Source organism: Carcharodon carcharias, chromosome 22 (genome assembly GCF_017639515.1).
Source record: "Carcharodon carcharias isolate sCarCar2 chromosome 22, sCarCar2.pri, whole genome shotgun sequence".
In the NCBI taxonomy this organism is placed as follows: Eukaryota; Metazoa; Chordata; class Chondrichthyes; order Lamniformes; family Lamnidae; genus Carcharodon; species Carcharodon carcharias.
Window position 1 is genome coordinate 35,501,232 of NC_054488.1, and position 25,434 is coordinate 35,526,665.

At 39.6% G+C, this 25,434-nt stretch overlaps 1 protein-coding gene across 1 annotated transcript in view; it reads right to left on the reverse strand.

Annotated features, from left to right (window-relative positions):
* Positions 1–25,434, reverse strand: part of LOC121293726 (SEC14-like protein 1) — a 51,694-nt gene that overhangs the window by 23,040 nt on the left and 3,220 nt on the right. Inside the window, exons 3-4 of the mRNA XM_041216944.1 lie at positions 4,384–4,533; positions 2,259–2,390 (exon numbers count right to left, since the gene is read on the reverse strand). Of these exons, the coding sequence (XP_041072878.1) occupies positions 2,259–2,390; positions 4,384–4,533 (282 nt within the window). The remainder of the gene's footprint in view (positions 1–2,258; positions 2,391–4,383; positions 4,534–25,434) is intronic.

The window sequence follows — 25,434 nt, forward strand, 5'->3', positions numbered from 1 at the left end:
GTAAAAAGCAAATCCTGATCAAATATGAAATGGGCCAATGTTAGTTCTAATTATTCCTATCAATTTTTAGTTTACTATGAGTGATTTTCAGGTGTGATTAGGCTCTGGTTATTGATTTAAGCTTTCTTGAAGCAATAAGTTCTCTTGAGTTAATACATTTTGACATGTCAAAGGTTCATTTGGCCACAATGACATGCTGTCAATCTGCAAAATCTGAAAGGTTTTCCAGTTAGTTACTAAGACTGCCTTTGGAGCTACGCCTGAATTTTTCAGTCGGCGGGCGGGCTCAGGAGGAGCAGGCAGGGGCGGTCATGGAGCCGACTGCCGCTTGCAATCGGCCTTGTGCTGCCATTTTAGGTGGGCGGGCCAATTAAGGCCCACCCAGTGTAGGATGCGAGCCATAGCACTCGGCGCTACCTGTGCAGGAGGAGGGAGGAGAGTTGGGGCTAGAGCTCTTTCGCGCGCTTCAATCTCCCTGAGGCATGGAGCTGCCTCAGGGAGGTTGAAGTGGTTTTCAAATAAATAAATAAATGGATCGAACATTTATTTAAGCATGTCCCCTCATGTGATGGGACATATTTTTATATTTCATTAAAAATTGTTATTTAATTAATAAAAGCTTTAGGAAACCTCATTCCACTTGTGGATGAGGTTTCCTAAAAAACGTGAAGTCTGCTTGGCCTTTTCGCCTGCCTGCCAACCTTAAAGTTGGATAGGCAGCATCAACAATGATCTTAATTACTTCCTTAATGGCCTTAACAGGCAGTTTAAATATCGGCGGGCGCACAGCCGACTCCAGCACGCACACGCCGAACTAAACATGAGACAGCACGATGACATCAGGACGCACACCCAATGTCATCGCGCGTCATTTTACGTGCCAGTGTGTCGGGCCCGCCCCCGCACCCCGACTGAAAAATTCAGGCCTAAGTTTCTCCAGCCTTACTTTTTAGAAGAGTTTTCTTTAATAAAAAGAACAAAGTCAATGGCAGGGGGTAGGAAGTCATAGAGTCAAGAGTCAATGCAGAAAAGAAAGAAGCCATTCATCCCATCAAGTCCATACCAATTCTCTGTAAAGCAATCCAGTCAGTTCTATCCCCATAGCTCTGCAAGTTTATTTCCCTCAAGTATTCAGCCAATTTCCTTTCAAAATCATTGATCATCTCTTAGGCAGTGGGTTCTATTCATTACCAGTCGCTGCCTAAAAGTTTTTCCTCAAATTCCCAAATTTGCCAAAAACCTTAAATCTGTGTCCCACAGTCCTTATACAGTCAGAAAATTAAGCTAAAATAGGACAGTAAAAGGAATAAATGAGGACGACAACTGAAAGGCAGAAACTGTATACTTTAGTCATGTATATATTAACACTGTAATACAATCAATTCCTCAAATCAGAGCTGCATTATTACTGTCATATCAATATTGTTTCAATTTCACAGCTTGAATTAAGAAATTAAAACTGGTTGGAAAGAAAAAGTTTCATTTCCCTGGGGCTATCAGGAGCCAAGGCGCTAAACATAGAGCTAAACTTTCACAATTTCACTACCTTGACAGGAGAATATATTAGAAAAACGTACAAAATGTAATTTATAAAGGAGATAAACATTTAATATTACAGGATAGGGTTAATTAAAAAGCCAAATTTTTAACCTATGCTACAAGTCATTATAGGGGCACAAATGAAAAGGACAAAAATTTGGAAGAAATGACTTATTCCTTAGTCACATTTCAAATCTGTAAATTTTTATTTTTTGACCCTTTCAGTCTAGTTTCCTGACGTCCTTGCCCCCATTACAATTCAATTTGCAGTGTGGTAACAGTATTTGTTTGCATTCTTGCATTTCCTATACCACACTTCAGAATGGATAATGAATGACTGAACTGGTGCAGGAGCATTTGTTTGTGACTTATGGTACAGAATGCGTAATGTATAAGTGAAAGAGTTCTGCAATTCTTATAAAGCATATATATATTTGCTATGAAGGACAACTATAATTTGAATTCAGCTAGAATTTGAATTCAAACACCAATAACCAGACTGAATCTGATGCATAATGGAACTGATGGGACAAAATACACATACAGATCACTTTTACATAGTTAATTTTATGTCCTTAAGCTATGAAAATTTAGCTCTTCTTCTGAATACCTCTGTTGCCCTGTATTTTCTCTGGCTTCAGGAGATAAAGATACTGGGAATCCAGCCTTTCTTTTTGTTAAATTAATTAGATTTGTAGTTGTTGTAAATGATAACGTACTGTGTAACAGCAGAATTCATTGATGACAACTCTGTTGGCAAAGGTTTCATTGTGGGCTTCGATCTTCAATGTTCTATCCTGCCTGTTCAAGGAGTTCTTCTGAATGAAGTAGATGTAATCAACACCTGCAATCTGGATAACATTATATGATAATTATGTTGTGAAACATAAGTATGGCAGCAAATACCTCATGGTTATGGCAATCAATATATCACAAGTCACACAGTGCTTTAATAAAACTAACTTGGATAACTGTATTCACAATGAAAGCAGTTGTGCATGTTGTTTATTTGGTCCTCCAGGTATTTCAAACAAAAATAAAGACATGAACACTCAAATAATCTTCAGGGTCAAGAGAGACACAGAAAATGTTCAAAACACCATTGGAAAGCAGTACACACAAACCTGTAAATGCAATCAACTAAGTGGAAGCATTTCAAAAATCAATGCTATATGTTCTTTTTTAGTATAAGTTTAATGCAATGCTTCCATTGGTGATCAGATAAACTCAATTTGTTAGAAAAAGTCCAATGTCTGATAACAGGATATCACTTTCAAGTCTCGATAAAACCAAAGCAAGTTTTATGGAATTTAATGATGATTAGGATACAAATAATCCTCAGCTTACCTAATAGCAAATCTGGTTAAGAATCCTCACTAGATCTAGAACTGCCCAGCAGATACATAGAAATATATAGAAGTTACACCATAAAGAGGCCATTTGAGACAAACAGATTGCTTTGACATTTACCCTCCATACAAAGGCTTTCAATTTTACCCAGCCTATTCTTATAACCCTCCAACCAGCTGTCCAATCTAATCTTAAATGTTAATATTGTTTCTGCCTCAACCACCAACTCAAAATGAATACTACATCCTCACGCCTCTCTGGGCAAAGAAGTTTCTCCAAGCCTCCGTTTTAAATCTCTTGCGTTTAGTCTTGTACTTATGGCCCCTTGTCTCGACCCCTCAGGGAAACAAATGGCTTTTCTTCCCCATCTGATCCTTTCATAATTTTAAATAACTCTGTCATCCCATTTTTTTTCCTAATGAAAAATGGTGAAGGCAGTATATAGCAAGCTTTGAATGTCCTTTACATACTCAATTGGGCATCATCTATGTCTTTAGAATGTTCCAATACATGAAATCCCAGGGCTCAAATATGCCCTCTCCTAGAGGAATATTAGAGCCACCAATGACTATGGCATATGGACGCCTAAATGGCACAGTAACAGGAGGCAAAATCTGAACACAAAAATTTTAACGCAATAGGACAAATAGTTTATGGTAATGACAACTTGCACTTGATATATATCAACTGGTACACTTCTCTGCCATAGTCTTACACTTAAGATATTAAAGAAGCAAATCATGGTTACTCCAGCCTCCTCCTCAAACTCTCTGATCTATCATTATGGCGATAGTGATTTTAAAATGAGGAAAAGTCTGTGAGAGGTCCTTCCAGTAGAACTGGCTAAATTTTCCCTGCATAAGGAAGAGAGGGCATTATTACAAATCCAGGACATATCAGTTAATTGGGCAATGGCTCAAGCATTTCTGTTGCCAGAAGCAATTGGACAACTAACTGTTGATGCGCAGCCCTGTCTTTAAAAGGTACTTGGATTTTGGTTTGCTCAAAACTGTAATATTATTTTCTGCCAGCAGATGGTGATGCTTACAAATAATTTGTGCCAATCCTTACGTCAGTCAGCTGGCTTTGTTTTTGCCTCAGAAACGAGGCTTAAAAAGGCAATGTTTTTGCTTATTGTAATAGAAGTTGAGACAAAATTAGCAGTAATGTAATATACATTAAATAAACACAAGAGTAGAATATTCACAGCATTAACATTAACAGTAATGCAGAGATGAAACAATGTAAAAAAAAAGTTACAAAAATATTCCATTCAGTAATAGTTAAAATAGACAGTTAAGTTACAAATCATATGTCGATCTATTAAAGTTGTAATTTTATGCCTTTCTGCAGCAGATTGCTCTAAAATGTAACTGCTCTTTCTAAAAGAATAACATTTCAGAATTACTTAATTGAACTAACTCTTCTTATAAATGACCATCTACTTGCACAAACCTTTACATGCGTGAACTGATTCAATTGTTTTGGCCTTACCTTTTTCAGTAGTCTTGGGGCATCTACATCCAGTTTGCATCGCCTTTCTAAAATATGAACTGTTTCATCCTCACTCTTGTATTCACTGGTAATGTCACTTCCAACAAACATCGGGATTAATGGGCATGTTGGGAATCGCCTTTCATACGCCTACAGAAAAAACAATTATGAAAATTATATTTCTATTGAATACATGTATTGAAATTTTATGTTACATAAGGAAGTTCCCTGTAAGCTCCAGCAAGTACTTCTGCAAACCAGCTGGACTTTTGTCACGGAGCCCAACTTTTCATTAAATGTTTGTCAATTCTTCAGTTACAGAACTGAAAAAGGGAATGTTCCTGCAAGCCCAAGGGGTGGTGAAAAAGCTGTGAAAAAACATACAGGATGCAGTTGTTTTTAAAAAATCAAGCTTGAAGTCACCTAATCATTATTTGCTGATTTACCTCATCTTTCACTCTTTTCTCATGATGCCCTGTATTTTGGGCCATGGCTCTTCATTTTAAAGAGTCTCATTAAAAAGTGTACGGAATAAATAAATACATACAACTGAACATATACACACATTTTCCAACTGAGCAAAAGGAAATTACCTCATTATTGGCCCATTGGCATCGTAGGACAGGCCAAGAATTAAACAGAATCGTAGAATGATACTTCAGAGTAAGGCTGTTCGGCCCATCGTGTGCTGGCTCTTTCACTATCCAATTAATCCCACTCCCCTGCTCTTTGAATATAACCCTGTATTTTTATCTTTCAAGTGTTTATCCAATTCTCTTTTGAATATTACACCTACCACGACCCTTTCAGGCTGCACATCCCAGATCACAACAACATGGTGCGTGAAAGAACATTTCTACGTCACTTGTTTTCTCTTTGCCGATCACCTTAAATGTGTGACCTCTTGTTACTGAGCCTTCTGCCACAGGAAACAATTTCTACTTATTTATTCTATCAGAACCATTCATGATATTAACATCTCTATCAAAACTTTCTCTGCTTCCTAAAGAACAAGCCCAGGTTCCCAGTCTCTCCACATAACTGAAGCTAATCATCACTGGCAAGTCGAATAAATTTCTTCTGCACCTTCTCAAGGCCTTGACATCCTGCCTCAAATGATGCCCAGAGTTGAACACAATGCTTCAGTTGAGAATAAACAACAATTTATAAAGCTTAGCAAGTCTTCCTTGTTTAGGCTATACTATTCCACTACTAATAAAATTAAGGATCCTATGTATTATTTTCACAGCTTTCTCAACTTGCTCTGCCACCACCAAGATTTTGTGCACACAACCTCAGGTATCTCAGTCCTGCAGTCAGTTTGCAATTGTAAATCGGTGTCTCTTATTAGTCTGTATGGCTTAGGACGTTAGAAGTGAAATGTCTGTAGAATTCAGAGGATTTCAATTCATGTCACCAAGTGGAGAGGGTACAGAGACGAAGGGGGAGGAGAAGGTATGGGGGAGGGGGCGAAGCACAGAGACTGCCCACCCCCCAGCAACTTGAATCAAAGTCCTCAGAATTCCACAAACATTTCACAGGGTAGGCAGGGGAGGGGGTAAGAGAGAAGGTGTGGGGGGGGAAGAGAGAGGAAGGGGGGAGAGAGAGAGGGGGAGGGAGGAAGGGGGGGAGAGAGAGAGAGAAAGGGGGGAGGGAGAGAGAGAGAGAGAGGGAGAGAGGAAGGGGGGAGAGAGAGGGAGAGAGGAAGGGGGGAGAGAGAGGGAGAGGAAGGGGGGAGAGAGAGGGAGAGGAAGGGGGGAGAGAGAGGGAGAGGAAGGGGGGAGAGAGAGGGAGAGGAAGGGGGGAGAGAGAGGGAGAGGAAGGGGGGAGAGAGAGGGAGAGGAAGGGGGGAGAGAGAGAGAAAGAGGGAGGAAGGGGGAGAGAGAGAGAAAGAGGGAGGAAGGGGAGAGAGAGATAGAGGAAGGAAGGAGGAGAGAAGAGAAAGAGGAAGGAAGGGGGGGAGAGAGAGAGAGAGAGAGAGAGAGAGAGAGAGAGAGGGAGGGGGAAGGGGAAGGGGGAGAAGAGAGAGGGGGAAGGGGGAGAAGAGAGAGGGGGAAGGAGGAGGAGGAGGAGGGGGGAGGAGGAGGAGGAGGAGGGGGGAGGAGGAGGAGGGGAGGGGGAGGAGGAGGAGGAGAGCGGGGGAGGAGGAGGAGAGGGGTGAGGGGAGGAGGAGTGGTGTGGGGGGGGAGGGGAGAAGAGAGGTGTGGGGGGAGGGGAGAAGAGAGGGGTGGGGGGAGGGGAGAAGAGAGGGGTGGGGGGAGGGGAGAAGAGAGGGGTGGGGGGAGGGGAGAAGAGAGGGGTGGGGGGAGGGGAGAAGAGAGGGGTGGGGGGAGGGGAGAAGAGAGGGGTGGGGGGAGGGGAGAAGAGAGGGGTGGGGGGAGGGGAGAAGAGAGGGGTGGGGGAGGGGAGAAGAGAGGGGTGGGGGGGAGGGGAGAAGAGAGGGGTGGGGGGAGGGGAGAAGAGAGGGGTGGGGGGAGGGGAGAAGAGAGGGGTGGGGGGAGGGAGAAGAGAGGGGTGGGGGGGAGGGGAGAAGAGAGGGGTGGGGGGAGGGGAGAAGAGAGGGGTGGGGGGAGGGGAGAAGAGAGGGGTGGGGGGGGAGGGGACGAGAGGAGGAGAGAGGGGCAGTGGGAAAGCAAAGCAAGCAAAATCTTGAGGAGTGCTGAGTGAGGCCAGAAGCAGTGCTACTCAAGGCTTGTTTGGGTCATTTAGTGTTTCCTAATTTCAATGTATGTAGTATTTCTGTTATATGCAGTGATATATTTTATTCTGCAAGTTATTCCTGCTCAGAATACAAATGGACGGTAGAGTATTTCAACTTGTACATTGTTTATTCCCAGGTAAGAAATGTCTGAAGGAACCTAACTCTGGCTTTAACATTGATTCCTATTGGAACCCATGATTCACATAAACTTGTTTCAATGAAAGTCCTGATTTTCAGGAACGCAACAACTTATCGTGAGGACTGACTGTATTCCACTCATCCCATCACTATTACGGGTTCTGTTGCCATCAATGATCTGATAGTATAGTCCATGTCCTTACAGCTGTATGTCCTGACCTCTCCCTTGAAAAGGGTGACATTCATAAATTTAAAACCTTTATCAACTGAACAATTTGGCCACCTCCATTCGATCTCCTGTTAGCCTTCTGCCATGATGAACGGCGACCCAGGGCAGGATTTGGTCATGACCCTGGCATCAGAGTTAAATGAGAGCCCCAACCTCACACTGTGGGCAACAGTCACTCAGCAGAGATCTTTCCTGAATTGGCCAATTAGTGGCCAAAGGGCAGTGGGTTCTCAAAGCAGGAGGACCAATAGGAGGTCCTCAAGGCACCAAAGGAGTTGCAGCCTGCTGCTGCACCATAAGAGAGGGAGGGTGCCTCCATCTTGAGGCACCCTCTCAGCAACTTTAAAAAACTGTGAATTAAAAAATGGCCACAGCTACCAAAGTGCCATTGTAGAGAAGGACCCCTGCTAAAGGTAACCAGGTAAGGGACGAGCCACCCCAGCACTCCCCCGTTCCCCTCCCCCATCCTTTATATTCCCCCAGCTGCTAGGATGGAATTTGAATTCAAGTTTCTGCAGCATCAGTCCAGGCCTCTGGATTAGTGGTCCAGTAAGATTACCACTATGCTACTGTCCTCCCCTATGTATTTTCACACCACCAAGAGCAAAATCTCTCGCTGCAGAATTAGTACTATAAATTGTCAGTTGCAAATAAAGCACACAAAAAATCAAAATTCAGACTTAATATGCATGGCTTTGTGCACAGAACATCAAGCTGTTATGGGCAGTTGGCCTTATGTTCTCAAAAGTATCAAGTCCTGAATGAGGTATCAATGCATCATTTATATGTCAAACATTAAAATGGTCCTCACCTTACATTTTGGAAGAGTAAACATTGGTAATTGTGAAAGACGTTAATTGTGGATGGCTCCTAAATTTAACAGCTGAGAATATTTTCTTTAACAGCAAATTAAGAAAGCATTACGAAGACCTATGGCACGATTAATATGCCACAAGTTATGTTCTCTGGAGAAGAGCAATAATTTCTTAAGTCAATCGCAGTCCATACCATGACCCACATGTCTTCACAACCTATAATATTACAAAGTATATTGCAAATTATGTGAAATATGTTTAAGGGATTTATAATAATTACTGGAATCCTCATCATTGATTGGAAACAGACAACAGCCAAAGCAGAAGTTAAATATCTTCATATACCTGTCAGATGAAGACAGTTCATGAACAATTTACTCTTGCACAATGCAGACTGAAATTTTTCAAACAAAAGTAGGCTCCCCATAGTTTATAAAAATAAATTTAAAATATTTCCTTAAACACAAGGATGTATAACTGGGTTCAGACCCGTTCTATTCAGCAATCCAAACCAGACATACAAGGTCTCCATAAAGCCACTCTGAATCCTCTGAGAGAGAGAGGTGGCATGACTTAGAAATGTTTGGAGAAGACGACAAGTATTTTACATGGTCCTGTATAAAGCTTTAAATGAGATTTATGATGAGCAATAATTACTTTAATTACAAGAGTTACAGTGTTCATAATTATCAGAAATATTCTCTCCTGATTACAATAATTATTCTAGATGCGAGTATTAAAATGCAGTGGTGTACTGTGATGCAAAAGTTGCATTCTTAAATAAAAATTGAATTTTTGATGCATTTAAGCGCATTGTACAAATTCACCAAAAACCAAATGCTATCATGTGAGGACCAACACCACACCTTAGAATAGCTTCTCAAACACAGTCGCTGCTTCTTGGGTCACCAAAAATCAGGTTGTAGCTTCTCTTGGATGGGAAGATGAACAAGAAAATGCAAGCCAGAGTTCCGAAGCCTGATTCCCAGTGCTGTAATCTCAACATTCTCCACACTCATGTGAAGGAGGATTACTTGGATGTGGAACTAGATGATCAACTAAAGTGCACTAGATGAGCACTAAACTGTATCCCAGTGTGAATGACTGCATACAGATGGGAAAAAAATGAACAAAACCATAGAACATATACCATATTTAAATTAGTTTCAATTACAGTCAAGATAAGCCTTAAACTACTTACTTATGAGGAGGATGTCAGATTCTTCACAGGCAAAGATCTTGGGAAAGTTTGATTCTATTATAGTTGGCATCATCATTAGTGACTCAAGAAACCAATACTTGATCTGCAGGCTCTTGAGCAATTGGGGCCAGAAACCCCTGCTTGGAGAGGCTCTGGTATTGGCAGATGCATTCTGTTGTCTGCACCTTACATTATACATACACAAAAATAAATGTAGATTAACCCAACAATTCAATTGTAATATGCCAGTTTTAAAAAAAAATAACGGCTCAAAACGGGGTACAATTCCAGAGCTGCACACAGTACGTTCTCTGCTGTCTTCCCTGGTGACTACTGCTCATGAATGAGCCAAGGCATTGATTGTTCACAGACATAGTGGAGAGTGTAACCCTTTCCTCACTCTGCATTCACAGTTCAAGCACCTTCCAGCAATTCTGAAGGATGTTCTACACTTATCAGCATCTGTCTATACAAAAAAAGGGGTGTATGTATACCTTGTCGGTTCAAAGCTGTTAAGTGTAAAATACATTCAGAAGTTAATGAGTTATCAGCTGACTTGTTGACAGAAATCAATGGTAAATCCAGTCACAATACATTAAAGCAGGTTATTAGTTAGCAATTAATGATCTAGAAGGTTTAATTTAATTGAAGGACTGAACTCTCATCTGCATCCCTATTCTAGTAATTAAAAGTTTCCTGTCATTCTTTATACCATCAATAAACACTAATAACGCTGGAATGACACCACCTTGAATAACAACTTTCATTCAGCACATTCCAGCCACATTGACAGGCACCCAACAACACTGCATCATTATGAAGTGGTCCATCAACACTATATCAAACAATGTATTCCCAAATCAAAAATAAAAAGTATTTTTATTAATTGCCACCAAAAATGAGCTTCAAAAGCAGCTTTTCATAAAATATAATGACACAATAGTTTTAATGTTTTAACTACACATGCGCACACACACAATAGAGTTAGATGAAAGGTGTGCAAACTAATTCCAAAGGGCTACCTAAAGTCAGAGTATACAACCAGGCTGCAAGTTGCATAGTAAATCGAATGGGAAATGTTGACAAAGGCATGAATAAAAATTGTGATAACAAAAAATAAGGCTTGTGCACAGGAAAGCTAAACACAATTTTCAACTGGCTGTGGTGTGGATCAAGATATAAGATACTAGCTAACTCAGTTAATTACACAGCAATAAGCCATTCCGAAAGTTCAGATCACTGATATATTGCTTATTGTCTCTACTTCCTGTTAGAATACAAGAGTGTAATCCATTGAGAAGCATATGTTTACTATCACGCGAAGTTTTATTTCTTAAAGTATAACAGCTATTTTCAGAAAGCTACTTAAATTTTCCACTGTTAACAAAGTCATCAAACAGGGGATATGTCAATAAGAAGGTGAATTTTACATGTCAGAAAGCAGAGTGAAAAATGTTGAAGTTTCTATTTGATGGTAACCAATTTCTTGGATACCATGCATCTTTTTTTGAAGATGAAACTACTACCAAGCCAACTTCTGACCAAGTTTTGCATCTTACTACAAGAAAACAAATTATTTTGTATAAAATCTACAGAGGCAAAAGAAATCTCAAGAAAGGTTTTGCAGTCAATGCATCATACAAACTCAAGGAGGGGAGCTGCCATTCTCTTGACACTTAACCAATTTTTACATAACTAAATATCTAAAAAATAGTCAATGTAAAATTTAGTTTAGCAGACAAACAAACAGAGGGTTTACATAGTTATTTTCCACTGTCCATTGTTAGAGAATGCAAGATATAGTTAATTGTTAGAATCGTATCTCTCAAGCCTGAAGTTTCCTTTCACAAAATAGAAAGATTTGGCATGACCTGGACATGTGAATGCTAACCTGGGATTTTTTTTTAAAAAAGGTCATAAGTTTACCTTGAAACTGCAAATAAGTAGACCTCTTCCAATAAATCTACATGGTACTTGAGAAGGAGTTGCTTGTTTGTGTTGAACTGCAAAGACTTTAATTAATAAAAAGCTAGGAGACAAAAGGCAATCACATAGGAGAGGGAAAAAAACACTTAAGTTATGAGCCTGCTTGTTTGAAGGCAGTTTTGTCGGAGACCAATCTGAGGAAGGTTACCTTGACTGATTCCCTCTCTCTAACTTGCCTAAAATTGTGTGTGGCTCTCAATCTGTAGCCAGAATACCCTCATCTGATTGTAACTGGTCTGCATTTGCACCTACAAAGCCAGGACTAGTGGTGAGAACTTCCAGGCACATGAGAGAACTCCAGGTTGACAGCGTTAAGTCCCTGTGGACTTTATCCTTTGTTTTATAAGGCCCATCCTCCAAAGCCTATCTCTGCAGAGAGACTGTTTGTCCTTTGTTTGTCAGTGTGTGCTGGGGGAATTCCTTAGGAAGAGATAGATAGTTAGACTTCCCGATTACCATTGTGTGTTAACTAGTACTTGCAGCTTGTTAAAAGAAGTTTTGTTTAAAAATAAATTAGTCATTCTGAGTTTTTGAAAGAAGACTGGTCAGAGTCTCTTTTGTTTGGGGTACTAGAAGTATAGGTACACAACTGTCCATTTTGATGGGAAAATTAAACATTTAGATTAATGGTGCAGCCTATGGAGTAGTGGGGCTTGATAGTTCAGGCACTCCTCCCATCCCGGTCATAACATGATATTCTCCTCAAATGAACTTAGAACTTTTCACCTTTCTTGGATGATGAAGCGAGAATGCACAAAATAAAAAGCCAGACAGGTTTAAGCATGTTCAATTTTAAAAGGAGCCAAAATTAAATTTGTAAAATTGATGAGGATAACTCCCTGGGGGCTAATTTTCTCACGTTTTTTTTTAGCATACTGGTTAACATATTGTTAAAACCTCATCTGTGCCATTTTAACAACAGCAACAACCTACAAACATAACATTTAAAAAGTGGTGTGAATGTATTAAAACATCCCAAGGCACTTCACAGGGGCATTGTTAAACAACATCTGACACTGAGCCACAAAAGGGGATATTTGGGCAGATGACCAAAAGCTCAGTCAAAGAAGTCATAGGAGCATCTTTGGAAGGAAAGTGAGGTACAGAGGCACTGATGTTTAGGGAGGTAATTCCCGAGCTTAGGGATCAGGCAGCGGAAGTCACAGAGACCAATGGTGGAGCAATTAAAATCAAGGATACTCAAAAGGCCAAAATTCAAGAAGCAGTTTTGGGGCTGGAGGTAGTTACAGAGCTAGAGAAGGGCAAGGCCATTGAGGAATTTGAAAATAATTTTAAGTCACTAATCCATCTAATAGATTAGCAATTGCATTAAGATGGCACAGACAGGAACTCATGAACACATGCGGTAATCAGTGCTCTAAAGATAGTGGAAGGTCAAATTCTTTAAAAGAAAAAGATTTGCACTTATGTAGCAGTTTTCACGATCACTGAATTTCTCAAAGCTCTTTATTGTCAATGATGTACTTTTTGAAACGTAATCACTGTAGTAATGTGGAATACACAGCAGCCAATATGCATTCAGCAAACTCCCACAGATAGCAATGACCAAATAATCTTCTTAATGTTGATTGAGGGATAAATGACGGCCAGGGCACTAAAAGAATCATAACATGTGTTTCATTATTTGAAGACACCAAGAACGAGTAAATATACACCAGTTACGGAAACAACAAATCTACAGAGCTGATCAACTGTCCAAAAAAGGCAGACTGCAGACATATAACATCTCACTGCTGTCAGCCGGTGTCAAGTCATTTCTAATGCTAGGAAACTATAACAAATCCACATCCTGTGGTATGAGCAAAACAAATAAAAGCAAAATACTGCTGATGCTGGAAATCTGAAGTAAAAAAAGGCAATGCTAGAAATACAGTAAGTCCTCACAAAGTTATGGTTGCATTCCTGAAAATCATAACTTTAAACGGGTTCTGTAGAACCTTCCTTATCAAAAAAAATTAAAACATTATACCATCTAAGTTGAAATATATTACAATGCTAAATTCCTACATTGGTAAATAAAATAACCTATAAAATAAGTTTAAAAATATTAAAGAAAAATGTAACTTTCTACATCCAGCATTCCCTGCTCACCGAACCTCTCACTCCCTGATCCTCCTGGTCATTGCAGATCCCACTCCACCCTCCCAGCCGAGGCCTCTCCCCAATCCGTGACCCTCCCGAGTTGTGGCCTCTCCCCCATCATTTTGGAAAATGCTCCCGCTTGCCACTCCCTTCTTTCGAACTCACTCCGAGCAAGGGCCTGGGAGAACAGCAGTGAGGAAGAAGCAGCTTCGACGGTCATTTTTAAAAAAACCTGGATTATAGCAGCCCCAGCTTGGTGCTTCTACACCATCGAGACTATATAATATTGAGGTTACAAGCTACACAAGTAGTAATAATGCCAAGTTCAAAATCAAACAGCTGCATCACATGTTCTCAATTTTCATTTCAATTTAAATAAGAATGCATTCACAGCCGTTGCACTTTTTAAAATTACAACAGAGATGCCAATTTACCCTATTTAATATACATAAGAGTTTTTCCAGTAAAATCTGTCTGTCCAAATTCTCTTGCAGAAATACAGAACTCATTTGAAAAGCCAGATATTATTAGCAGCTTGCAGTTTTCGTATATTATATCGTATATCCGTATTTTTAAAAGCAGACATTGTACAATCCTATTATACAGCAATGATATAGTTAAAATTTGTTAAAGAAACACTGCATTTTGCAACAGAAAATAGAATCTGAGCAAATTATTCCTTTAGGTGCTCGTGTATTTTTATAATACGTTCAGCCAGATTTTTCTAAAATGACAATTACTATCTCTGTAGAGCAGCTTCAGGATTTTATTAAAGGCTTTTCCCCCAGCAGCTGTGAATATAATTATTTTCTTTTTCAGGGGACTTTAACACAACCCAAAGCAAATGCAACATTGGCTCCCCCACCACCAACTAAAAATACAAGCATTTAATGAAGAATTGGTTCCATAAGTAGCTTTTTGATTATTCAACATTAAGAACTTAGCATTTATTTGAGGTCAGGTACCATGTAAATACACCACCTACTTTACTGACAGATTAGTAATTTAAAAGAAAACATTGCATCATGAAGGATATGAAAAGTTTTGAATTCTTCAGTATTTAGCAGGTTTAGCAATATCTCATTGAAATCACTGACAATTCCATTCAACAAATGGAATTAGTGCATTACAACTAAAATAAATCTACATATTATTGAAAAATTAATTCTTTCCTGAATGAACTCTTGCCTGAATGCATCAGCAGGAAAAGGCAAACAAAATATTTTACAAATAGTAGCAACAAATTAAATGTGAACGTAATTGCGGAATATAAAGTCTGATTAGGAACAGCCAGAAACAAACCACTGCAACTTGATGTTCAGAAAGTATTCAATACTTGCGCTCAATAAAGCCCAAATGCATTGCTGGTAACTTCAGTGACTATTTGTAAACTACCTAGAGAATAAAAAGCTGAATGTCTGACAATTAATCACCTCACAATCCTGACAGAGGCTGAAACTTACCTCACAAACACAACACTCATTCAATTCTTACAGCAAGGGGCAATACAGAATCCAAATGCTCTATACAAGAACTAATCACAAAGCTAATTAAGATGGTAAGACAGTTAAACACCAGTACCTGAGCACAAAAAAGTTGCTAAAGTTTATTCTTTATGTTTGGCATAGTAAATGTTCAGGTCAGTGATAGCTGTTGATAAAAACAAGCAAAATTATACCATGCAAAGGTATGGTAAACAAAATAGTTCAGGCTCATATTACAGCAGTGACTACACTTCAAAAGTACTTCATTGACTGCAAAGCATTTTCAAATCTCATGTTGTGAAATGCATTATAATACACAGAATTATATAGAATGTACAGGACAGAAACAGGCCACTTGGCCTACCTAGTCTATGCCAGTGTTTTTTTGCTCCACACCTGCCTCCTACCACCAAAACTTTCTATCCCCTTCTCCCTCATGTACTTGCTCATATATACTATTCACCTCAATTACATATGCAATTTTTTTCCTTTCTTGTTTAGTTGCAGATGCAGGGATTCATGACTTGTCAATGTTATTTCTGATGAACAGCATTAAGAAAAATCACCAGTCCAAAATGGATAAGCTCGGTTGAAAATGCTACTGAGATCAAAGTTTTGGCAGTGACAGGAGCTGAAACATATTCCAGATTATTAGGAGTAAGATTTTGAACTGACACTGTTGTGTAAAATAGCGCAGTACAAAACTACATCAATTATTTACTCATTTCAAGGAGTGGGGTGGGGCGCAAAGCAAGAGAAGTGGGTTAACCAAAAATATGTTCCGTCCCCCAACACTAACATCCTTCATTTTGATAAGCATGTTTAAAAGGACTAGTTCTAAGAAAAGTTTAATGAACCGCAACATCAACCCCTGGCTCCACGAGGACTCAAATCCCCTATGCAATTGAGTTGCAAATTGCAGCTGTGTCACTGTGGGAAAACACACAGTAAAGGCTAAGCAGTTCCCCACCAGAGGGGAAAAACCGGAAACATTAGGCTCTGGTGAATATCTCCAAGCACCTGTATACCTCTGTATCAGCGACAGCTCAAGACCAGTTCATATGGCTATTAATCAGGGGAAAAAAAGAATTTAAAAAATCTATTATTGTCTAAATAAGTAGAACCTAAACATTTATGCATCAATGTAAAAATGAAATTTGTTAACGATGAATCCACCAGTGCTAGACTGCTGCTCCTAGCCAGTACAATGATTTTTTATTTAGAAAGAGTACATTATTGCCTCTATGCATGACAGCACCGCTATATTATTTTGTACAGCAACCTACATACAAGACGCTGCACATTAAAACACACTGAAAATGAAGTATTCTTCCAATATAAAAACTAGCATTAAAGATGCACAGACTGTGTTTTCCACCCACTGATTGTGAAAATCCAGACCGAGAGCATCAACAGGATACAGCATTTGCAAAAACATGATAATGTTACTCAATTTTGGAAACTAGAAGAATGAACAGATTCTAGATTTGGTCTGCACGATAATGCTAAGTGTTTTCTACTACAAAAGCAAAATACTGGGATGCTAGAAATGCAGTTCAGAAATTTGAAGAAAAATCCTTCGAGATGATTTTTAGCCAATCAAATAAAAATATTTTCCAAAGTCATTCATGCCTCCAAAGCGGATGATGGGAGAAGGGGGGGCTTGAAAACACAAATGAGAAAAGGAAAAATTAAAATTGGGTGGGGGGGTACATTACATGAAACGTGCAACATACAAACAGGCCTTTTGGTCCAACTGGTCTATGCCAGTGTTTCCGCATAAATCTTCTGCCACTCTACTCCATCCAACCCTATCACCATTTTCCTTTCTCCCACAAATGCTTATCTAGCTTCCTGTTAGGTGCATTAATGCTAGTAGCCTCAACTACACCTGGTATAAGAAAATAAAATGTTAATTAATAAAGATGGCAAGGGAATATGAAGAAAGGAGGATGACAAAATGAGCACAAATATTCACCTTACTTTTATATTTTGGTTTCTGGAGTTTCCTTCAGTAATTAGTTTTATAAGGCTCGAAGTATTCTCAATGCTTGAGTTATGTTTTTACCACTAAATAGTTACTAGGATCTGCACACCAGTTGAAAACCTACTAAACCAGTTTGACCTGGAAGACAAGTATTTTCCTGAAACTACAAGGATTTGAGGATTAAAATACAATATACAGAAAAATTTTTACATAAGTTTTACAGTTTCGGTCTCCAGATTTAACCAGCTAAAACTGCAGCCCATCACAAGCAGGTTAAAATAAATGCACATCCAGCAGTGTTCAAGAATTAAATGTTCTTCTTTTTGAAAACAGAATAGTGTTTAAACAAAAATGTAGTAGTGCTGGAGAATAGCATATTAACTCTACAAGCCTGATATTCTTCTCATTAACCCTCCCCAAAAAATCAACCCAGTCTCAAGTCTGTTTCACAGTCTCAGCTGCAGCCTTCCATCTTGTAAGATGATGGTTTGCACCGTGATGGACAACTCTGTATTAAGTATTGCCTTGTGTTGCTCAGGAACTCCACTCTGGCACAGCAGTCTCTGCCACTTTCTTTTTATCCATTCATGGGATGTGGGTGATGCTGGCTAGGCCAGCATTTATTGCCCATCCCTAATTGCTCTTGAGATGATGGTGGTCAGCTGCCTTCTTGAACCATGCGGTGTAAGTTCATCCACAGTGCTGTTAGGAAAGGGCTTTGATTTTCACAGGATTTTGACCCAGCGACAGTGAAGGAATGGCAATATATTGCCAAGTCAGGATAGTTAGTGGCTTGGAAGGGGACCTCCAGGTGGTGGTGTTCACATGTGTCTGCTACCCTTGTCCTTCTAGATGGTAGTGGTCATAGGTTTGGTAGGTGCTGTCGAAGGAGGTTTGGCGAGTTCCTGCAGTGCATTTTGGAGGTGGTACACACTGCTGCCACTGTGGGTCAATGGTGGAGGGAGTGAATGTTTGTGGAAGGGGTGCACATCAAGCAGGCTGTTTTGTCAAGCTTCTTGAGTGTTGTTGGAGCTGCACTCATCCAGACAAGTGGAGAATATTCCATCACACTCCTGACTTGTGCCTTTTAGATGGTGGACATGCTTTGGGGAGTTAGGAGGCAAGTTACTCGCTGCAGGATTCCGAGCTTCTGACCTGCTCTTGTAGTCACAGTATTTATATGGCTAGTCCAGTTCAGTTTCTGGTCAATGGTAACCCCCAGCATGTTGGAGGTGGAGGGTTCAGCGATGGTAATGTCATTGAATGTTAAAGAGTGATGGTTAGATTCTCTCTTGTTGGAGATGGTCATTGCCTGGCACCTGTGCGGAGCGAATGTTACTTGCCACCTGTCAGCCCAAGCCTGGATATTGTCCAGGTCTTGCTGCATTTGGACATGAACTGCTTCAGTATCTGAACTGCAAATGGTGCTGAACATTGTGCAATATCAGCGAACATCCCCACTTCTTTATGATGGAAGGAAGGTCATTGATGAACCAGCTGAAGATGGTTGGTTTGCTGCAGAGGAAGACAGTGGGCTGAGAAGCTGGACAATTGCAGCTTGTCATTTTCTCTGGGTCCTGTTCTTGGCCAGCTGAGCTATTTGTTTCTGATTGCTTCCTCTTGGTGTGATGAATTCCACCTACTTGTTGAGCAGAGAATTTAAGCTCCAACAGCCAATGAAGTAGATTGACCATGGCGGGTCAGCACCTTATTAGTCGGGGAGTGTTGGACTTGAAGCAGGCAGCAGCTGACCATTGGGACATGATGGTCCCTCCCATCATTAGAGACAGCCCGTAGCATCTGTTCTCTACATCAATTGAATTTGGCTTATGACCCATAATTGCTATCTCCTGTGCTGTTAACGCATTGTTGAGAAACTATAGTGTCCTTTTCAGGACCCAATTTATGGAGTTCCTAGGCTGCCCAAATGTCAAGATAACTCTCTCAACCTCCCCTGATGAGTCCAAAGAAATGCAAAGCACTATGATTGGCACCAGCTTGACTGGAGGAGTTTCTGGAAAGATAACATCAGTCTGCCTTCGGCCTCCAGTCCAGGTGTTTGTTAGGATTTACTACCTTAGCCTTCCACTCTCCTGAGGTATCCACAATGCAGTGGAGCTATTCACCCATAGTTGGGAGTTTGATTCATGAATGCCAGGGCATGTCCACAAGCTGGTGGGCCTGCTCACTATATGTCTGGGGGCCATACTGCTTAGAGTTCCTCTGAAGCTTTAGCCTGGAACTGTGAGGGATCCAGTTTCCATGTGTCACAACAAGGAGACTCAGCTGAAGATTGCCAATGGAGAGGCTGTGTACTGACAGGAAGACACTTACAATATTTGGTTTTCTTTTTCACATTGCTGCCAGCGGCGTGGGCTGAAAATGAGAAGCAAGCTACCACACAAAAGCTGAAAGCATGCTAATTCTCTTCACCTACACACTAGATGCATCACATCAACCTGTTGGATACCCACCAATTATAGTACCGTTGATGCAGGATAGGATCCAAAATGCAGGAAAAAAATAGTGCAGATATTCGAAGGTAAAAAGAAAGGCTTTGTCCTTTCAAACATGATAAGTCCTACAAAGTTACTCTTCAAAAAAATTTCTCCAGAAATACATCTCCATACAAGATTTTATATAGTAAAATTATAAATTTTTAAAATGAGGTATTTCAACTGATAAAATTTAACTATTCTCTCATTTGGGTCTCAAAATAACTGCATGGACACGATATTCACTCTAACCACTTCTAATATAATTGGACCACCATTTAACTACGCAATGTAACAGGAACAAAAACAGAATACTTTAAATTCAACTTTGGTGGGGGCACAAATAGGCAGTATATTAGACGTCCTGTTCAATTTTCCTTGCAACGTGTATAATAGGTCCCGATTCACTACAACCTATTTCACCTCTTGGACATCTTCCTCTGGATTGACTTTTAAGAATACAATTTTATAAAAATCTTTTCTAAATATGCCAGTGGCAGCTAGTGGTAGGTCAATAACAAACCACACTTTACTGGTATTTATCCAACCTTTGGATCAAAATCTGGTACTCCCTCCCTCACAGTGCTGTGGGTGTACCTACACTACAAGGACTGCAGCGGTACAAAAAGGCGGCTCACCATCACCTTCTCAGGGGCAATTAGGGATGGGCAAGAAATGCTGGCCTAACCAGCAACATCCTCAGCTTGTAAAAGAATTTTAAAAACTCAATAACTTGGTGCTGCTCGATAGGTTTAAATAAAAACAATAGCTCCAACTGCCCCAGAATACTCTGAATTTTCAGTTTGTATCAGCCTCAAAAATTGCAGCTGTATGCTCCTGACCTCATTTCCTTGGCATCATAATATGGTTATACAACAGATGTGACGAGACTAACCGCGAGCATGGATAACACAAGATAATTGAAGTGTGTGTGACTTTTTAAATTTAGAATGTGTATGTAAAAAAACTGATCAGCGAGCATAACACAAGCGGTTTTGTAAAAGGAATGAATTAATTAGACATTTTTTGGTTTTGTAACTTGCTTTTACTTCCGAAACAGATGAAGGAGTTTTACTAAATTATTCTCTTCAATTAAGGAAATAATCTGATGTATTAAAAGAGAGACAACCCAACCAGGGTTCAAGTTGGCAAATTCTCCTCATATCCTCGTGGTGCTTTTCTTAGTAAATCCCACTTGACCATCATTTCTTTAATATTCTTCCAAAAGCAAGACTTAGGCAAGGAGGGTGGCCATTAGGTCTAGTTGAGAGTGGAAATGTTACATTCCATGGACTTCCTCCAAGAGAAAAGGATTAAGTCATGTTCCTAAAGTCCCCATATTGAAAATTACACTTAATAGACAGTTGCATTAAGATCCAGAAGATTTCTCAATAAATCTGGTTAAAAGAATATTTCACAAAGCCCCCAAACTTTACAGTGTTGTAGTAGCAAAGTAATTAAGTCAGCTCTGCTTTTTATTTGAAATGCTTTTGTAACTAAGGATTGATTTATAAACTGTAAGTCAGCCAACACAATTACTAGAACAGTTAAGCTGCTGAGTTGCCTTTCTTGTTACAGTACTTAGAAAACTTGCTTTTAGCTTACAATAGCTGCTGACTGTGATTAAAAAAGCATGAATGCTGTTGTCAGCAATCCCATCATGCACCAGAAAGTGGCTGAATGTTGTAAACAGCTGTCACACAATATGTAACTGTGTTTGTCAGCTGACAGTGCAGTCATGTGCATGCTGATTAAAAATAGACGGACAACACTGGAAAAACATTAATCTCAGAAAAAATGTTAATGGGGTGTCAAAGCTAACTAGACTTTGTTGAACTTATTTCCAACAAGTTAGCAGTATGAAGCAATTTAACTTATTGTAATAAAGCAGCTCAGGCTTAAAATAAGCCAAACCAATGCTATTATAAATTCAAATACAGTTGGATTATATTCACTTGAAGCACAAATTTGGCTCAGCAGGCATACAAAAATTTCTGAAATTTGTAACCATGTCAGAACCTTTTTAAAATAAGTCTAAAAAAAAAACTACCTTTGTGGAACCACATATGAAAAGATGGAATTAAGTTGTTCCGATACTTAATTGGACACGTTTAGAAATTAAAATCTGTTGGTTTATTCTGTTGGGTAATGAACAACCCCTTATCAAATGAGGCCTTAAATATTAGGAAGATCCCAATATTTAATGGAATTCTTCCCCTCCCCCACCACATTTATAACAATTTGCAGCATTTCCTTCCTCTCCTGAAGGATGGAATATTTTCTGAGGTACAATTCCATAGGCACTAACTTCTCCCAGTTAGCCTCAACAGTAACTAGCAATAAGTTATTTCACCACAAAAGGCATCACATTTAAGCAGAATCTTTTTTTACATTAGCTCTTTTAACAGGCTTTACAAATTAGTGATCAAAAGAAGCGGATAACAGCTCTGTGGGAGGAAATAGAAGCTAATTTTAAAACCTATATCTTCAATTCAGGTTAGACCTAGTAACTCAGTGTGTCTCAGTTTCTCACCACAAAAGCTTGCTGAACACTGGGGCTGGGGAAGTAGGTCGCAGAAGATTTAAGGTCCAATTCCCATTTTATGCAGTGTCAGTTGATTGGCGAGCACTTCCGAAACATACACACGTACAGATGAGATCACTGTTGGCAATGACGCCAAGCGATAATTGTAATGATCAAATAGCCTGCTGATGGCATTTAAGCTACATGAGAAAGGACAGAATCCAATGAACTGTACCTCAACAGGAGGTGATGATCCCTTCAGGCAAAAGGAAAAAAAAAATGCTTGAAAAAAAAAAAGCACCAGATGATGGTTATAGTTAGCTGGCTAGTTTCAATGTGGGTCAAGACTGCTGTAAATGAGTTATTGCTTTGAATGTATGAGTTGCAAATACAGAGTGCACCATAACACTAATGTCAAATACAACAGCTATTTGCTTCATGTGTAACATACAGTAACCACTTGTGATTAAGTAAATCCCCAGCCAGTATTATATCCTATTTTCTTCCAGCAATGCATACCCCATAAAAAAGTAATAACTACTACCATTTTGTGTCAATTCTACTCTTCACCACAGGTGCCAACTTATCTTAAATTAACCAACACTACACAAGTTGCATTTTTGCAACACAGGTACAATGTCTCAAAGCCAGCAACTTCGAGACCGAGTCTGTGCTAGGTTTCGGATCTTACGATTCAGCCAGGTCGAATGGGGTCAAGGGTTGCTCAGAGATAGGAAAAGGCTGGCGCGTGTAGCAGATAACTAATCTGGTGTGCCACTGCACCAACGCAGCACATAGCCGAACAAGCCGGTTATTTTACTCATTTAATAAGAATTAAAATTCATGAATGGCAGCTCATAAAAAGGTCCATTTTTTTGGATAGCCAGATTTGAGACACTAAACCCATAGTGTGAATTGTTTTTTGTTAATCTCAATTTAATTTGTAATGGTTCCTGCAACAATTACTGTAAATTCAAATGACCTAAAACACAAGCCAGGCACCAAATGTCATCTGCCTTTGCTGTGTTTTCTGAAGATGAGCTGTAATCATCACTGAATCTTCCCATTCATATACCATACATTCCCATTTCATACCAGCATATCTCTCCCAATGTCCTCAAGAGCAATGTTACACAAGATCTGCTCATAGATCACATTTTTTATAAATGAAACAATCCCCTTAATATAATGCATTCTTATGATCCAAAAAGTTCAAGAGGTACAAACTTGACCTTTAAACTCATGTTTATAAAAGGCTACAACTACAGTCAGAATTAGTTAATCATATATTTATAAGGAGATCATGGCCCAGAGCATCTGTGTCCCTCCTTGTTGGAATACATTTCTAGGGAAGGAGCCTTTTAATTGTCATGGAGATGTGCCCTAACAACCTTCCAGTCTCAGGGTCACCTTGGAAGTGGTTCCATTTCTTCTGGCAGGGAGTTCAGCCGAAAAAAGTGTGGAGTTCTGAAGCAACCGGAAGCAGGCAAGCTCTGTGCTGCCTGCAAAATAGGAGCTTTTCTGTTCAGAAAGTGTTTTACTCTCCTCTTTGGGTCTATGAAAGGCATAGATCCAAGAAGTTGATTCAAAAGTTGTCACAAAAAAAAAAAGCCATTTTATGGATAGCATGGAAGCAGCCAGGAATAATTTCTCTTGGCCTTCTGCCAACCACTGAATGCTGGAAGTTTGGCCCTTGCATCGAATATTTAAGTAGTACAATTGGTGTGAAGCATGTCAGTTTATCTTATTTGCATATAATTTATATACATCCAGCCAACAAAAACAAGACTTGCATTTATGTAACACCTTTAACCAACTCAGGACACCCCAAACAGCTTCAGACCCAATTAATTACTTTTGAAGAGTTGTCACTGCTGTCATGTAGGAAACATATGGGTAGGTAAATGCCACACAAACTGGACTAACCACCTGGAAATGGCAACATGATGCAAAGAGCAGGGACACAGTGGAATGTGCTTCTGTGTACCTTCCTGCCTCACAAAAGGCCAGAATGCCTAGCTGTGTGTATCTGGTTTCTACATATTAACATGTGGTCAATGTATAACAAACAAAATAAAGAAGTCAAAAACAAAAATAGCTGGAAAAACTCAGGTCTGACAGCATCTGTGGAGAGGAAGACAGAGTTAATGTTTCGAGTCTGTATGACTCTTCATCAGGTTCTGATGAAGAGTCATACGGACTCGAAACGTAAACTCTGTCTTCCTCTCCACAGATGCTGTCAGACCTGCTGAGTTTTTCCAGCTATTTTTGTTTTTGTTTCATATTTCCAGCATCCGCAGTATTTTGCTTTTAAAATAAAGAAGTCCACTGTCTATAAAACTTTTAAGCATTCACAAAGATTGAGGAATAAACGTACACAATAGATTTTTTGACGAAAAACATCCATTCAGACCGATCACATATAGAAAGAAATATGTTATTAAAGTACATTCAGTAACCATTTGAATGCCATTTGAACAGACCAGTGGCAGCTAGTTCCATGAGCAGCAAGTAACGTTGCTAGCTAAAGTATATCACATTTACAATATTTGTTTTGTAAGAACAAATATATTTTGCATTGAGAAGTACAATCTCTGCCTGAGCAATTATCAGTAGAAATTCTGCAGTCAAACATCCAGTCTACATAAACTTGGCCAATATTCACTAGGTGTTCTAAACATAAAACACATCTCAAGACAAGGAGCCACATTGAAGGTTACTGTGCAAAATAAGACTCATGGTGGAGGGACTAACATTGGTTAGCTAATAGGAAGCAGAGTAGGCATAAATGGGTCATTTTTGGGTTGGCAAGAAGTAACCACAAGGACCAGTGCTGGGGCCTCAACTATTTATTATTTATATCAATTATTTGGATGAAGGGACCAAATGTATGGTTGCTAAATTTGCTGATGACACAAAGATAAGTCGGAAAGCAAGTTGCCAAGAGGAGGTAGAGAGCATACAAAGGGATATAGGCGGGTTAAATAAGTGGGCAAAAATTTGGTAGATGTGGAAAAATGTGAACTTGCCCACTTTGGCAGGAAGAGTAGAAAAGCAGCATGTTATCTAAATGGAGAGAGACTGCAAAACTCTGCAGTACAGAGGGTGTCCTGGTACATGAATCACTAGAAGTTAGTATGCAGATACAGGAAATAATTAAGATGACAAATGAAATGTTGTTTATTGCAGGGAGAATGGAACATTAAATTAGGGATGTTTTGCTACAGTTAAATAGGGAGTTGGTAAGATCACATCTGGAGTGCTGTGTACAGTTTTGGTCTCCTTATTTAAGAAATTATATAAATGTGTTAGCAGTCCAGAGAAGTTTCACTCGACTGATACCTTATCTTATGAGGAAAGATTGGACAGGCTGGGCCTGTATCCAATG